Below are 14201 nucleotides of genomic sequence, written 5' to 3'. Positions count from 1 at the left end.
GAGATAACAATCTCGAAGTGACTAATAAAGTGTTCAAAAGAAAGTTCGGAGTCTCTTATTTTCTTCTGAATAATTTAAACTATGCGTACACATAATCTTGCATCCAGGCGGGCGCTTGCCTGGCACGCACGGGGCGCGAAGCGACTGAAGGCAAGGGGCTAGATGGAGCTTCCCCTGTATCTGCTGCTGGTTGACTAGCACTGGGATTTGGGTGATCCTGTTCGGGCTGCACTGGCTGCTCGGGTAAGTGTGGCTGCGGATCTATTTCCCCTTTGTCAACAGTTTCAGGATCGACAAACTTTTTCATGTGAGCAATGTTGCGCATCTTATAGTTCCCATTTGTGTCCTGTAAGATGACAGCATTTCCATCTTTGTGAATGACAGTGTAAGGTTCTGGCTCATAGCTCGGTGAGAGCTTGTTTTCACGTGTCTGCTTTAATAGCACTTTGTCGCCCTCCTCAATATTGCTGTGTTTAGCTCCTCGTGTTCTGTCTGCATATTCTTTGGGCGGAGTTTTGCACGACTGTCTCTCTCTCTCAACAGCTGTTGCCAATATGCTTTCGTTGTACGCTCTTTGGAGAATTCAACTCGAGGAAGCTTGTAGCGCAGTTTCCTCCCCATCATCAGTTCTGCAGGCAACACTCAAGTAACAGTATGTGGGGTAACTCTATACTAGAAGAGAAAGTTCTCAAGTGCTTTTCTCCAATCTTTCACTTCAAGGCGAGCAATTTGCACAATCTTCAGAATTGTTTCATTGCCACGTTCCACTTCTCCGTTGCTCTGTGGCCAATAGGGTACGCTCTTCTTGGGGCAGGAAGCCCTCAAATTCCTTCGACGCAAATAGTGGTCCATTGTCACTGCGTAGAACTTCTGGTAATCCATGTGTTCTGAAAATAGCTTCTATACTCTTTATCACGTGTTGAGCATCTGTCTTCCTCAGGAGAATGGCCTCGAGCCAACGAGAAGAATAGTCGACAACTACCAAGAGGTGTTCACCATTTGAGATCTCAAGAAGATCAACTGAGATCTCCTGCCAGGATCCATCAGGCAGACTGCTTGACCTCATGGGTTCTGGTTTTGCTCTTGGTCCTACAAGCTGACAAGGATGGCAAGAACGTATGGCATTCTCCACCTGTTTGTCCATTTGCGGCTACCACACTTTCTCTCGCAACCTGGCTTTAGTACGGACCATGCCCTGATGACCTTCGTGTGTCAACATGATGGTTTGTTTCCAAAGGCTTTGAGTTCCTCTCATCACTACTTGTCCTACTACCCACAGTTCTTCTTTAACTACTTTGTAGATGGTATCTGACAGCTGGGTCCAGTCACCGGTCGTTACAGCTTTGCGCAATATCGGTAAGGTTGGGTCATTTGCTGTGGCAGTCTCGACTTTCTTCGGCAGTAAAACGGCTGGCACTGCTGCACTCGCCACACTGTATGCAAAATCTTCAGTTTCTCGGGTGTCCTCATCTTGAGTTGAGCCAACGGGCAGGCGGCTGAGGACATCTGCTGCATTAGCTTTGCCTGGTATGTGTGTCAACGTGTACTGGAATCGCTGCAAGTACAAGAGCCACCTTTCTATCCGGGCAGATGGAGGTTTGGACTTTGCACTGAGAACTGTGACTAGCGACTTGTGGTCAGTGCGGATCTCGAATTTAACTCCGTATAGGTACAGGTAAAACTTCTCGCAAGCCCATCTGAACTTCTCTTTCAAACTGGGAGTATCTTGCTTCAACTTTGCTAAGCTTTCGGCTTGCGCAATATATTGACCTGTTCCCGTCTTCTTGTTTCTGCTCCAGGATCGCTCCAACTCCGAGAGGAGAGGCATCGGTTGTGAGGCGTGTCGTGGCACCTTGTCTGTGGTAGGCCATCACTGGTGGTCTAGTTAGCAGGTCTTTGATTTCTTGAAAGGCTTTGCTCTCTTTTGCACCCCACTGCCACTTAACATCTTTGCTGCTTAGGTCCCACAATGGGCTTGATATGGTTGCAAAGTTTGGGATGAACCTCGCGCAAAATTGAACTGACCCAAGGAAACTTCTTACTTCAGTCTGGTTCTGGGGTGTTGGTGCCTCGACGATAGCTTTTACTCACTCACTTGAGACTCAGTCCTTCACCAGAGAGTACATCACCCATGTAAACCATGCTGCTAACACCAATTTCACACTTACCATAGTTCAGGGTGAGGCCAGATTCCTCCAGTTTGCGCATGACTCTGTCTAAGTTCTCATCGTGTTCTTTGTCGTCTGCCCCAACGACTCGCAGGTCATCATGGAGGTTGTATGCTCCTGGGCAGCCTTTAATTACTTGCCACACGATTTGCTGAAATTTTTCCGTGGCCATGTTCACGCCAAAGAGTAAGCGCTTGTACCTGTATAAACCATCAGGCGCAGCAAACGCTGTAATGTCCCTAGAGTCTGGATCTAACTCAATTTGGTGGAAAGCCATATTTAGATCTAGCTTAGAGAAAAATTTGGCATGGGAGACCTCTTGAAGTGTCTCTTCAACTGTTGGAACTGGGTGTTTCTCCCGTACAATGCCCTGATTTGCTTGCCTCATGTCAAGATATATTCTGATGTCACCATTAGGCTTCTCAACTACAACTAAGGGTTGGCTGGTTGTTCCCTCCACCTTTTCAATGACATCAAGTTTGAGCAATTCTTCTAGCTTCTCAGTGACTTTGGCTCTTCTACTAAAGGAAATTCTGCGTACTGGCTGAGCGCCTGGCTGAACTTTCTCATCAATGTGGAGTTTTAGCTGATACCCTTTGAGCTTGCCAAGACCTTGATATACTTTTGGGAATTTGGTCTTTAGTGGGGCCTTTCCGTAAATTTGGTTTGCAAGGTTTTTCATGTCATCAGACTTAACGTCACAGCTGTTAATGGACACGCCGACCCTTAACACGCCCAGCAACTCGGAGGCTTCGCAGCTTAGTAGCGTTGCTGCTTTACCGCACATTACATAAAACTCAGTATACAGGGATTTGTGGGTCTGTGGCACCTGCACATTAAAACTATACTTCCCCTTAAGGGCCCATTAACCGATTTCTGCGCGCGCTCGCGCGCGTTGCTAAGGAGGTGAAATTCCACTTCCGGCTACTTACGTCAGCCTGAGCGCAGAAAATAAAAATAACTCAATAACTTCCAAATTCGCTCACATTTTAGATGTTTTTCTTCGTGTTTCACAAAATGCAAAGTAAAAGAAGTACAAGCAAAGACAAAATAAGAGAAAGACAGAAAAACAAGAGTAATAGAAGGAGAAAAAGCAACTCCGTGTGGCTTTGTTTGATCTTACCGAAGTGTGCTGGTAGTGTAAATTGCGCACGCGCTGATAAGGTAACTTCCAATATATATCGGGTGCACTTCCGGTTTCTTTAAATGCTACAGGAAACACGGTTTTTCTTTAAGTCCAGCCTTTTTTGACGGATTTCGATTAAAGCCAACGTTGGAAACATAGCTATGCATTCCTTTTTCAAAATCATGCTTTTTTCAGAAAATTATGAACTTTTTAATATTTTGAAATTCTCTCAAAATCTGACCTTTTAGAAATGAAACGAAATCTATGCATAACGTAATGAGGATTTAAATTAAAATATTAAATCAATGAAAAAAAAGTAATTTGCCTGGGAGCCTTTGCGTTTTTTCAGTATTAGTCACATGACCATGGGCGTGGCCTGATGACGTCATCACTAGTGTTGCATGATCATGAAAAAGTTAAAACACATGAAATAACTCTGAAGTAACTAAAAATGACAAGGTTATATGAGAATAAATTTTCCCTAGCAACGGCTCGAAAAGATCGGTTAATGGGCCCTTAAGCTGGAATGGTTCTACAGAAGCATAAGAGTAAACTCTCTTATTACACTCCAACAATCTAGCATTTCCGCCTGTTACAAAATTAAACATTTCCTCTGACATTAAATTACAACTAGCACCAGAGTCTATAACAACGTTTATGAGCTTATCTTCAATCATGAGTTCTATAGTGTTCTGTCCATCAGTGCTCCCGGAGTTGAACACGTAAAAATCATTACTGCTTACACGGTCCTCGGCACTCGTGTCTCCGATCACGTTGTGTACATAGCGTTGTTCCTTTGAATTTCCTCCTCTTCGTCCACGTCTGGGTTTTGTTCGCGAGCTTCCACGACCACGACTTGACCTGCGGCTAGAGTCCCGTCCTTTATTCTGCTTGGAGTGACAACACACTTCAAAATATATAACCCATGTGGCCGCACTTTCTGCACTTGTGGTCACGTGACCGACGGCAATCTTTCGCGAAGTGGCCCACTTTATCGCACCGCCAACATTTTCCACCTTGTTTTCGATCACTGGACAAGCTGTTTACTTGGCTTTCGGGGATAAGAATAAGCACTTCTTTGTCATGGTACTGACCAACGATTTCCATGAGTTTTGCTGAGAGTCAGTGTTTCCTCACGGTACAACTTTGACTTGGGATTTTTGTCTTTCAGGAGAGAAATGGCGCGATCTCTCACCTGATTGTCCCTTTCGCCCTCGTAGTCACAATGCCCTGCTATTTTCTGCAGGCGAGTGATAAAATTGTTGATGGTTTCACAAGCTAATGGAGTAGCCCCTAAAAATTTTTGTCGGGCCATCCGAGCGTTCTTTTTAAGCTTGAAGTGTTCCGAGAGGCAGTCTATAACTTTTTTGTTATCTTTCGCTTCGCCACGTGCTTCGGCAGGAATCGAATTATTGAAAACACCTCGGACTTTGGGCCCAGCGAGGTGAAGTAGTAGCACTCTTTTTGTGTAGGGTCGCTGATTCCAGAGGCAGTAACATAGAGCTCAAATTCGTTCTTCCAAGTTAACCATCGTTGTGAAAGTGTAGCTGGTTCACCGACAGCGTCGAACGCAGGCAATCCAGGTAATCCGCTCAAGCATACGGCCATCTGTGCGAGTTTTGTCCACCGTTTAAACTCGTTTTCACTTCAGCAGCCGTTCGGCGAGTTAAATATCCCATCCTCGTCGCCAAATGTGGTGTCTTCGTCCTAATACACTAAAAAACTCGGTTCATAACAACAACATGTTTTAATCGTTTGACATCTCAAGACCCATGCTCGCTACAATATATCCCATAATAATAAAACAGTCACAATGAACATGCGGGACACTACACCTGTGTCTCGGTGGTCCTCCCCAAAAGAAAATAATCTGAGGTAGCATCTGTGTGGTACCATTGTTAATTGTGTTCAAGGTCAGGTGATTTTTCCCAGAATGTGTGGAAATTACCTGTTGATTGGTTGACTGAGTGTACAAATTGACAGATAAAAGCTGGACTCTGTATTTTTTTTTCTTTTTTGTTTTAATGTTATATTTAGTAGAATAATCATTGACGTTATTGGAGTTGTGTAAATTTTCTTCTTATCATGTTTACATCTCCCCACAAGATCAGCTCTTTTTTTCTGATTTTACCTCCAAGAATCACATCTCAGCTCAATTTTACTCCCCTCCAAGGAGTGCAATTGTATATCAATAAAGGTTACTGTTACTGATACTGTTGCACAGTTCCAGAAAATATCCCTACTCCCTCACAGAAAAGATTGGAATTTCCAGGAGGGGCTGGGGTTCTCTAAGACCAAAACACTAAAATCAATGTATCAAGCTTATAATTTCAATTTCCACAGGGGTGAGGGGGGTCTTAAAAACAATCCCTTCCGTGCAGGACTTATGAATGCTTTCTTGAACTACACATTATATTGCTATGTGAAATTCTAATATTAAGTTCATGTTTTACCCACAATCACATAGAGAGGAAAATTACTGAATGCTGATTGGTTAATGAAGAGGATATTTTTGTCTTAATTTTGATTATGAAGAGGGCAAAAGTACTCGCTCACGATTGGTCCTGAGGTTGCTATCGAGAAGTTGTTGCTAAAAAATTTCTGCAACCAATGGCATCTCGTTTTGAGATAGCTGACGAGGAATATATAAAAGAATTGAAAGACAAGAGTGAAAATCAAAACACAAAGAAAAGTACGAATGAAAGAAACTTCCAAGGAAATTTAGAAGAGTATGAGAGCAATGTCCTCGACCAAACACTGTCCTTACAGTCCCGGGGGCCGGGGGGCCAAGGGAATCAGAGAATCAACCCCTTGACGCAAATGAAATAGAATAAGAGGTCAAAAATTGCTAATTGTCATCTTTTAAAAGTGCCTCAATTTCTTTAATTTGTCATCCATTGTAAGTAATATAACAAAGGCATTTAGTATAGGTAATTGCATGGGGCCGAGTAAAATTAAGGATTAATGTGACGCATGTTTTCAGAAGTTGCTGAAATTGCCTGGGTAATGCAGCAACGATGGCAATTTCAGCAACTTCTGAGAACACAAGTGATATTAATCCTTAATTTTACGAGGACCCATTGCGATTACTCGTTAAGGAAATAGAGGGAAAAATGACTGAACTTCTGAATGTGCTCTTGAGTAATCAGTCATAGGAAGCCATTTAATGTTGACAAAGAATCAATCACCACAAATGAACGAATGAGCTGAATGAAATTTTATTTTTGCACAAAGATACCAGGATATTAACAAACAGGCCTGCTAACAAACTTTCAACTTTGAAAATTTAAAGTTAGTGCTTTTTCAAACAAAGTTAAACCATTCAAAACGCTTTCACTTTACTCAGAATCTGATTCTTTAATGAAGATAAGCTTGTATCCTCGCCTTATGTCACTTGCGCTCTTCTGAACGGCATAATTCCCAGTGATGTTCAAGATGACTCTGCAGTGACTGAAATTGTAAACATGGCTGGGAGCACACAAAGATGCAGTGGAATTTACAGGAAAAAGTTGACTAAAAGCACATCTTGAAGGAACGGGACCAGTGTTGTCAATGGCACGTGAAATGATCTGCTGCTCTCGTTCATCTCCTGAGTAGAAATCGTCAAGCCCTTGGGCAGATGCGTGTTCTGTGATATTCTTTAATTCACCCGGCATAATTAACTCGGCATAAAACTGTGTCAGGTCCATAAACTCGCAAAAAAAGAACGAGGCCAATATCAAGCCATCTTGACGGAGCAAGCTTGGTCAATAAGGGATTTATTATATGGCTTTCGCGGAAATTTTTATTGCGGGACACGGCGGGTAGTCTCCAGCGGGCAAGACAGCTCCATCTTGCCCGCTCGGGTAGCCAATCACAGCGCAGGATTTGGTTCATCTTGCCCGCTCACGGGGCTAGCCATAAATAAGGCAAACTTCTACATGCACCAAGCACAACGCTATGCTCCAGGGCTTCTCTGTCTTTTCCTTTTACCATCAGTAGTTCTTCCTGACCTTCCCTTCCCTGCAGGTCAACAAAGAGGAGCTCAGAGGTCCCTTGAACGTGAGTTAGTACACATCGCAGAACAGACGATGTTAAAACAACGGACTGCTGAAAGTGTGATGTCGATTGTTCAAAGCTTTCAAGTTTCTCGCAGGTGAAATTCAAAAGATTTTTGACGCACGAAACCACAATTTGACTACCGTAAAACCAAAAAAGCGAAGGCCAAGGTGCAACCGTCGAAAGGCGCTGTTTTCACCTGCGTGCGTCTCGTAATAGGCCATTTCCGATTTGCCTTTTGCCTGTGTCAAAAGGAGTCTTCATGCGAAACCATTCATAAGGAAATGTGTTCCGTCTACCTGTTCATTTTCATAGAAGTCAAAATATTTCCATATAAAAGGATTTGTATAGACTCGTTATGAAACAGAGTAATTAAGACACTACGGGTTCCATAGAGTGGTTTTCAATTGCTATTGAGTGTCGTAAACCAAAACCAAAGTAATCATTCTACCTAATCAAGAAAGAGTGAGACAGTCCAGAAAACCAATCCATACTCGCAGTAATTAAATGTAGCTGGCGCAACGCGAGGGAAAACGTGCGGTCACGATTGGTTTTGGTTTTCTGATTAAACTAAAACAGACTAAAAGTGGCGCTAGTTTTTTAAGCCAGTCGAGTAGCGTACTTGATGCACAACCAACTACTTTTCGACACTAAAATGAAAACCGCTCTATCTGTCTTTCTGCATTACGTCTCTTACAACTTGAAAAACTTTTTGTACAGGCAGAGTAACTGATGGAGGCTTTAAACTTAAATTCGATTGTTTTCAGTCAAAAGTAAAAAACACAAGAGAATTCTATTATCAAAGTTACGTTTGCTACAGGAATAGGAAAGTTGCAATGTTCTTTGACCGTATCACTGCGACCTTAAATTGGCGATTCAAAAAAAATCATTCTGCAAGGGCGAACTTCAACAGAAATAATTATGTCGTGGTTAAAATAACCAACATTATTATAAACAAGCCTAGGAAAAAAAAAAGCAAAGGGTCAGGTTAACATAAGCGTCGTTTTTATCTCGTATAATCATCGTAATGATTAGTGCATTGCTAAAGGTAAACTTGTAGTACAATAATGAGAAATTATGTTCAAAGAAGCACAATCGACTGATTAGCTTGCGAAACATGTTTCGAGCCTGGGGAAGCCAAATTACCTGGGTTGAAGTCCGCTCTAAAGGACTATTCTCCTTCTGGTTTTGCCTAGAAACATCGCTTGTTCTGCTCTAATTTCGTTTAGCATTTTCTGCCATTCCCTTTAATAATCAAGAAAGGAAAACATTGCTTTCTTGCTCGCCTGAAAGCTATCTAGTTAGCCGCCTAGGAATACGTGTTAAACTAGAAATTTCAATGTGAAAGTGAGTGCTGGAGAGGGGAAAGAGGTCATTGGTACGGAGGAGAGGTACGCAGATAATAAGACTAGTCCAACAGCACTAGGGTAATTCCTTATTAAAAGTTGGGGGGGGGAGCTTAGGGATAGGGTTAGGGTTAGGGTTAGGGCTAGGGCTAGGGCTAGGGCTAGGGCTAGGGCTAGGGCTAGGGCTAGGGTTAGGGCTAGGGCTAGGGTTAGGGTTAGGGTTAGGGTTAGGGTTAGGGTTAGGGTTAGGGTTAGGGTTAGGGTTAGGGTTAGGGTTAGGGTTAGGGTTAGGGTTAGGGTTAGGGTTAGGGTTAGGGTTAGGGTTAGGGTTAGGGTTAGGGTTAGGGTTAGGGTTAGGGTTAATGTTAGCGGGAGCAAGTGATGGCAACTGTTGATTTGTGCACTAAGGTTTTTATGTCTTCTTTGGAAGTAACAATTCTTCTTCTTCTTCTAACAATTCTTAGATGTTGAAGGCAAAATTAAAATGAATTTAAGAAGGTAGTAAAAATAACAGAGGTCCAGTTTATTCTGGGAATCTAAATATGATGCACTTAAAATACCCAAAGTAAAATTACTACGAAATATTATTAATAATTGCATACTTATTGGAACGGAAAGTACTCATCAAGGATGATGGGCAAAGCAAAGGCTAAGTACTTAAGCAGCGACATTTCAGTTTATAATTTTCTTCGAATATTGGCCCATGAAAACCCCATTCGCAGTCCAAAATAATACAGCGTCGGTCAAACTCAAATGACCAGTCAAAAACCACCTGCAGATAGTTTTCCCTGTTGTCCGCAAGGCTGGTAAGCAAAACACAAAGGCTTTTCTCTAAGCTATACAAAAAAAGGTTATTAATTACAGATGAATATAACATGAAAACAATCTCACACACGGTTACCGGATGTGAAACTCAGATAACAAGTCAAAAGCGACTAGTTACAGAAAGTTAACATAACAAACACATTTGTTTGCAAACCAACACAACGGTAACCAGACAACAGTCAAAGAGGAAACCTCGAAACGGCTGATAATTTAAAAAAACTCAATGGCCTCTCTCTAAGCTATACAAATAAAACCTTTCAGAAAAGGTTCCTTAACAATGGATTTACACGTAATTGGAATACATTCATTCATACCGGATAGTATGTTTTTAAAGCAACAATATTATTGTCACACTTCAAACAAAAGAAAGTGAAGAATGATCATCGCAGTAAATTTTCACCATTAAGAAATTGGAAAGATGCCTGAAAAAAATCAAGGCCGATCTTTTTTTTTTCAGGCTTCTTCTTTCCAATTGCTTAAGTTGGAAAATTTACTGCGATGTTCATTCTTCACTTTCAGCTACAACCGCAGTTCAAGTATGAATTATTTCATATATACTTCACATCATACTTCAAACACATCACTAAACTGATTACCAGTTCTTTCACACAATACATCAGAAACAAAATTAAAAACAGAAAGTATAATTTTTAAAATACTTTCATCCATAAGCAATCAGTCTAAAAAGCTCGTCCAACATATTGATATAACTGTGCGATACACGATTACCAAATCACTGCAAAAGGAACACACTAGTCCAGTTCATACCCTTTCTCTGTCACGCAACACTGGGGACAAAGGGTCCCTTTCCCAAGAGCGTAGCGTTGCGTGAAAGATAAAGTCACTACATGCGAGCTATAACCCACAACCGCAAAATATCCAGTAACTCTGAGAGATACACACTAGTTGTTCATATACCATGGATTATCCCACAAGATTATCCCACAAGGTTATAAAATCTAAAACATTAAAAATTTTCTATTAAACAATTAGATTATGAGCTCGAGATTTCTGTCGCGTGATAGTTGACGAGGGCGCAACCCGAGTCAGTCATCACGCATAGAAATCGAGAGCGAATAATCTAATTGTTTTAGTATAAATCTACCAGTCCTTCAAAACTTTATCTAACTCCTCTTCACAGACACTTCGAAAACGCCAAGAAGCGGCCGTCATTTTGTTAACAAGGGCACACTGCTAGGCTACTCACTATCTATCACAGAATAGATAGTGAGTAGCGTAGCTAATCAGAAAACGGCATTCGTGATAGAAAGCTAGTAGATTTATACTAACATCTGATACAAACCAATCAACTATTAGTTAAACGTCAAATGGTCTATTAAACCTCCACGAGAACGGGTTGTATATCTATTTTATACCACGCCATAAAAAATACAGTGGCCAATACAATCAATGCGAAACACGCGCAACGCACGATAGGAATCTTGGGTGAAATACGGTCGATGATACAATGACTTTCATGCATTCTGATTGGCTGTATTTTTAACGGCATGCTCTAAATTTCCATACACATTTGTTGAGGCTGGCAATGCCACGGTAACACAAATTCGTCATCAGAAATGATAAAGATAAGGAAATTGAAAACAACTGAAAATAAAGAGGACATAAGCCGCGGAGTAAGCGTTTACGACAGTTTTAAAGAGAATATGAAACAGTACTAACAAGTATTAAAACTCTATATCAACCTTACAACATTGAGCTTTACATAACTTGAAAACGTAACGCGGTTCAATTGGTAGAGCAGCTAATAGACCCTTTTCGCTAAATTTGATGCTTTCAGTCGAAAACGGAATAACATATGAGAGTTCTCTGGAAGTCACGTTTGTGGCAGGTATAAGAGGAGATTCAAGATTCGTCAGCCGATGGCACTGCTTGCTTTATTTGTCGCTTAAACAAACTTATCAAATTTGTTCAAGCACTGACTAACTTCGGCAAAACAAATTATGTCAAGGTGAGCCTACACAAACACTACATACAATGATAAATGAAGGAGAGGTTAAGGTTTAAAGCTTACAGAATGAAAAGGTTTGCATATGCATCGCTTTTATCTCATATGATCATCGTAATGTTGGATGAGACACGCCTTGCTACTAAATTCCTCCTGACAAATCCAACAGGTGAGGCCTTCAACGTGGCTTGGGTTTTCTTCACTCAAAGAAACCAGCACACTAGACTCTTTGCTACTTCGAGTTATTGTGGGCTCTGGAAGATGTTTTCTTTGTTTTAGGCACTGACCATGCTGCGTTAGTTTTAAAGAACTATCCATTGCTTGTTTTTGTCGCTTGCAAAATAATGACTGGCCAAAGGTCTTTTTACAATACTTGCATGTATATGGCTTCTTTCCCGTGTGAGTTCGTCCATGTTGCTTGCAAATTTGTAATCGGCTGCAACACCTTTCACAATACTTCAATGTAGACGGCTTCTCTCCCGTGTGAGTTCTTTCATGTCGCTTGCAAGTTGATGATTGTCTAAAGCACTTTTTACAATACTTGCATGTATACGGCTTCACTCCTGTGTGAGTTCGTTCATGTTGTCTGCAAGTTGATGATTGGCTAAAGCACTTTTTACAATACTTGCATGTAAACGGCTTCTGTCCTATGTGAGTTCGTTCATGTTTCTTGCAATCTGATGATTGGCTAAAGCACTTTTTACAATACTTGCATATATACGGCTTCTCTCCTGTGTGAGTTCGTTCATGTTTCTTGCAATCTGATGATTGGCTAAAGCACTTTTTACAATACTTGCATGTATACGACTTCTCTCCAGTGTGAGTTCGTTCATGTTGCTTGCAATTTGATGAGTGGTTAAAGCACTTTTTACAATATTTGCATGTATACGGCTTCTCTCCTGTGTGAGTTCGTTCATGTTGCTTGCAAGTTGATGATCGGCTAAAGCACTTGTTACAATGCTTGCATGTATACGGCTTCTGTCCTGTATGAGTTCGTTCATGTTGCTTGCAATTTGATGATCGGCTAAAGCACTTGTTGCAATACTTGCATGTATACGGCTTCTCTCCTGTGTGAGTTCGTTCATGTTCCTTGTAAGCTGACAATTGGTCAAACAACTGGCCACAATTCTTGCGTTCGTATTCCTTCCCTCGTGTCTTTGTTGTCATATTGATCAACGTAGGTTTTGATTGGCTTAAACTTATACCAATCTTTGCGGATGTTGGACTTGATCTCCTTTCAAGGCATCTTGTCAACTGTGCTTTCAAGATAGCTGTCTCCACTGTATATTCCTAATGAAATGACAAAGAGAACTTCATATAAGGTCATGTTATTATAAGCCTGCTGTTTATTTCTCATTTTAACGCTTTTTTCACTGTTTGAACAGTCTAGTTTGAAGATAAAGTTCTCAATCATAAAAATCAGTTCTAAGATCATTGTTTCTTTGTCATTTGTACAGAAAATTTGAACGATTTTAACACCTACCGCGAGATGATCAATTCAGTCATATCAGTAGCGGGCCGAACAGCCGTAGATAAGAAACCTTCGTATGTTCTAATCTGAGCTATAATTGTTTATTACCGTTCAAAATGTATTTTATTGTAATCGGAAGTTTTGTGTTTTCGGGCTTATCACGTAATCGTTGTACGAGTAACCTGTCCGTGTTGAAATCGAGCTTTTTTATATCAGAGTTTATATATTTTTTTTGTGGTTGGAATTACAGGCGGTTCTATCAAGTTCTAAAAGGCAAATCTGAGTTCTGGGAGATGTAAGACGGATACAGGAGAAGGAAATCATTGTCATTAATCAAGCCTATTTCGTATGAAAGTAGAATAATCTCTGGTTTCCTTGAAAGTAGTCATTTTTGTAAAGACACGTAGAGACTGCACATACCGTTGCCGTACACTTAATCATTTGAGTTTGGCGAGTAAAACACCGTTGTCAGCCTGGTCCCTCATGGCCAAAGTAGCCGTAGTAGCACCTCGCCGTAGCTTATCTTAAAGTCCCTAATGAATGCTCGGCTGCGGATGTTACTAAAACTTGGAACGGGGAACGGGAAACGGAAAACGAGGAACGGGGAACGGGGAACGGGAAACGGGAAACGAGAAACGGAAAACAGGGAACGGAGAACGGGGAACAGGGAACGGAGAACGGGGAACGGGGAACGGGGAACCGGGAGGGGAGTCTGGGAACGAGCAGCAGTAACCCGCCTAAGAATTCAATATGGCAGAAAAAGGAAAAGAAAAAGGATCAATTTGGGAAAATGTGATGAAGTGTTAGTGCCTTGGGTGAAAATCGAATCGGTATTATCACAAGCTACATCCACAATCGGTGAGGCCACAGTCGTTCGACTTAAATAGAATTTCAAGCCTTCATAGTCTACTCATGTCTTCTCACTTTGTGCGCGAGCTGTCATATCAATATTTAAAGATAGCAACAAGCAATATGATATCGACGTCAAGTGACATAACACATGACAATCTTTAAACGTGGGTCGTCTGCTGTATTCGCATTCGGCAGCATGGCGGCCTTTCGGAGACCGGCAAGTCAGCTGGCAAATCAGGTCAGCAGCAGATAAATAACATGTGGCCTGACCGCTTTGTTAAAGACAAAATATATGAAGAAACGAGCAAGAAATATTCCACAATACACGTAATGCTAATGTTGGTGAAAGATGACCGCAGAAAAGCGACTGCGCGACACTCGGTATGTTTTCAGATGACATGTTGTCGCG

The 14201-nt window shown here is 41.4% G+C and overlaps 1 protein-coding gene and 1 pseudogene across 1 annotated transcript in view; both read right to left on the bottom strand.

Annotated features, from left to right (window-relative positions):
• Positions 1–79: 79 nt before the first annotated feature.
• On the bottom strand, positions 80–650 carry LOC149103611 (uncharacterized; annotated as a pseudogene).
• Positions 651–9180: 8530 nt separating this feature from the next.
• The window catches only part of LOC110055612 (uncharacterized), a 12765-nt gene continuing 7744 nt past the window's right edge, over positions 9181–14201 (bottom strand). Inside the window, exon 2 of the mRNA XM_020761998.2 lies at positions 9181–12759. Within this exon, the coding sequence (XP_020617657.1) occupies positions 11566–12636 (1071 nt within the window). The 5' untranslated portion in view covers positions 12637–12759 and the 3' untranslated portion in view covers positions 9181–11565. The remainder of the gene's footprint in view (positions 12760–14201) is intronic.

The sequence above is a fragment of the Orbicella faveolata genome, unplaced genomic scaffold, assembly GCF_042242905.1.
Source record: "Orbicella faveolata isolate gen_17 unplaced genomic scaffold, um_ofav_v1 contig_35, whole genome shotgun sequence".
Taxonomy (NCBI): domain Eukaryota; kingdom Metazoa; phylum Cnidaria; class Anthozoa; order Scleractinia; family Merulinidae; genus Orbicella; species Orbicella faveolata.
The sequence above is the reverse complement of the archived record's forward strand: the minus strand, read 5'-3'. Positions and strand labels throughout refer to the sequence as shown.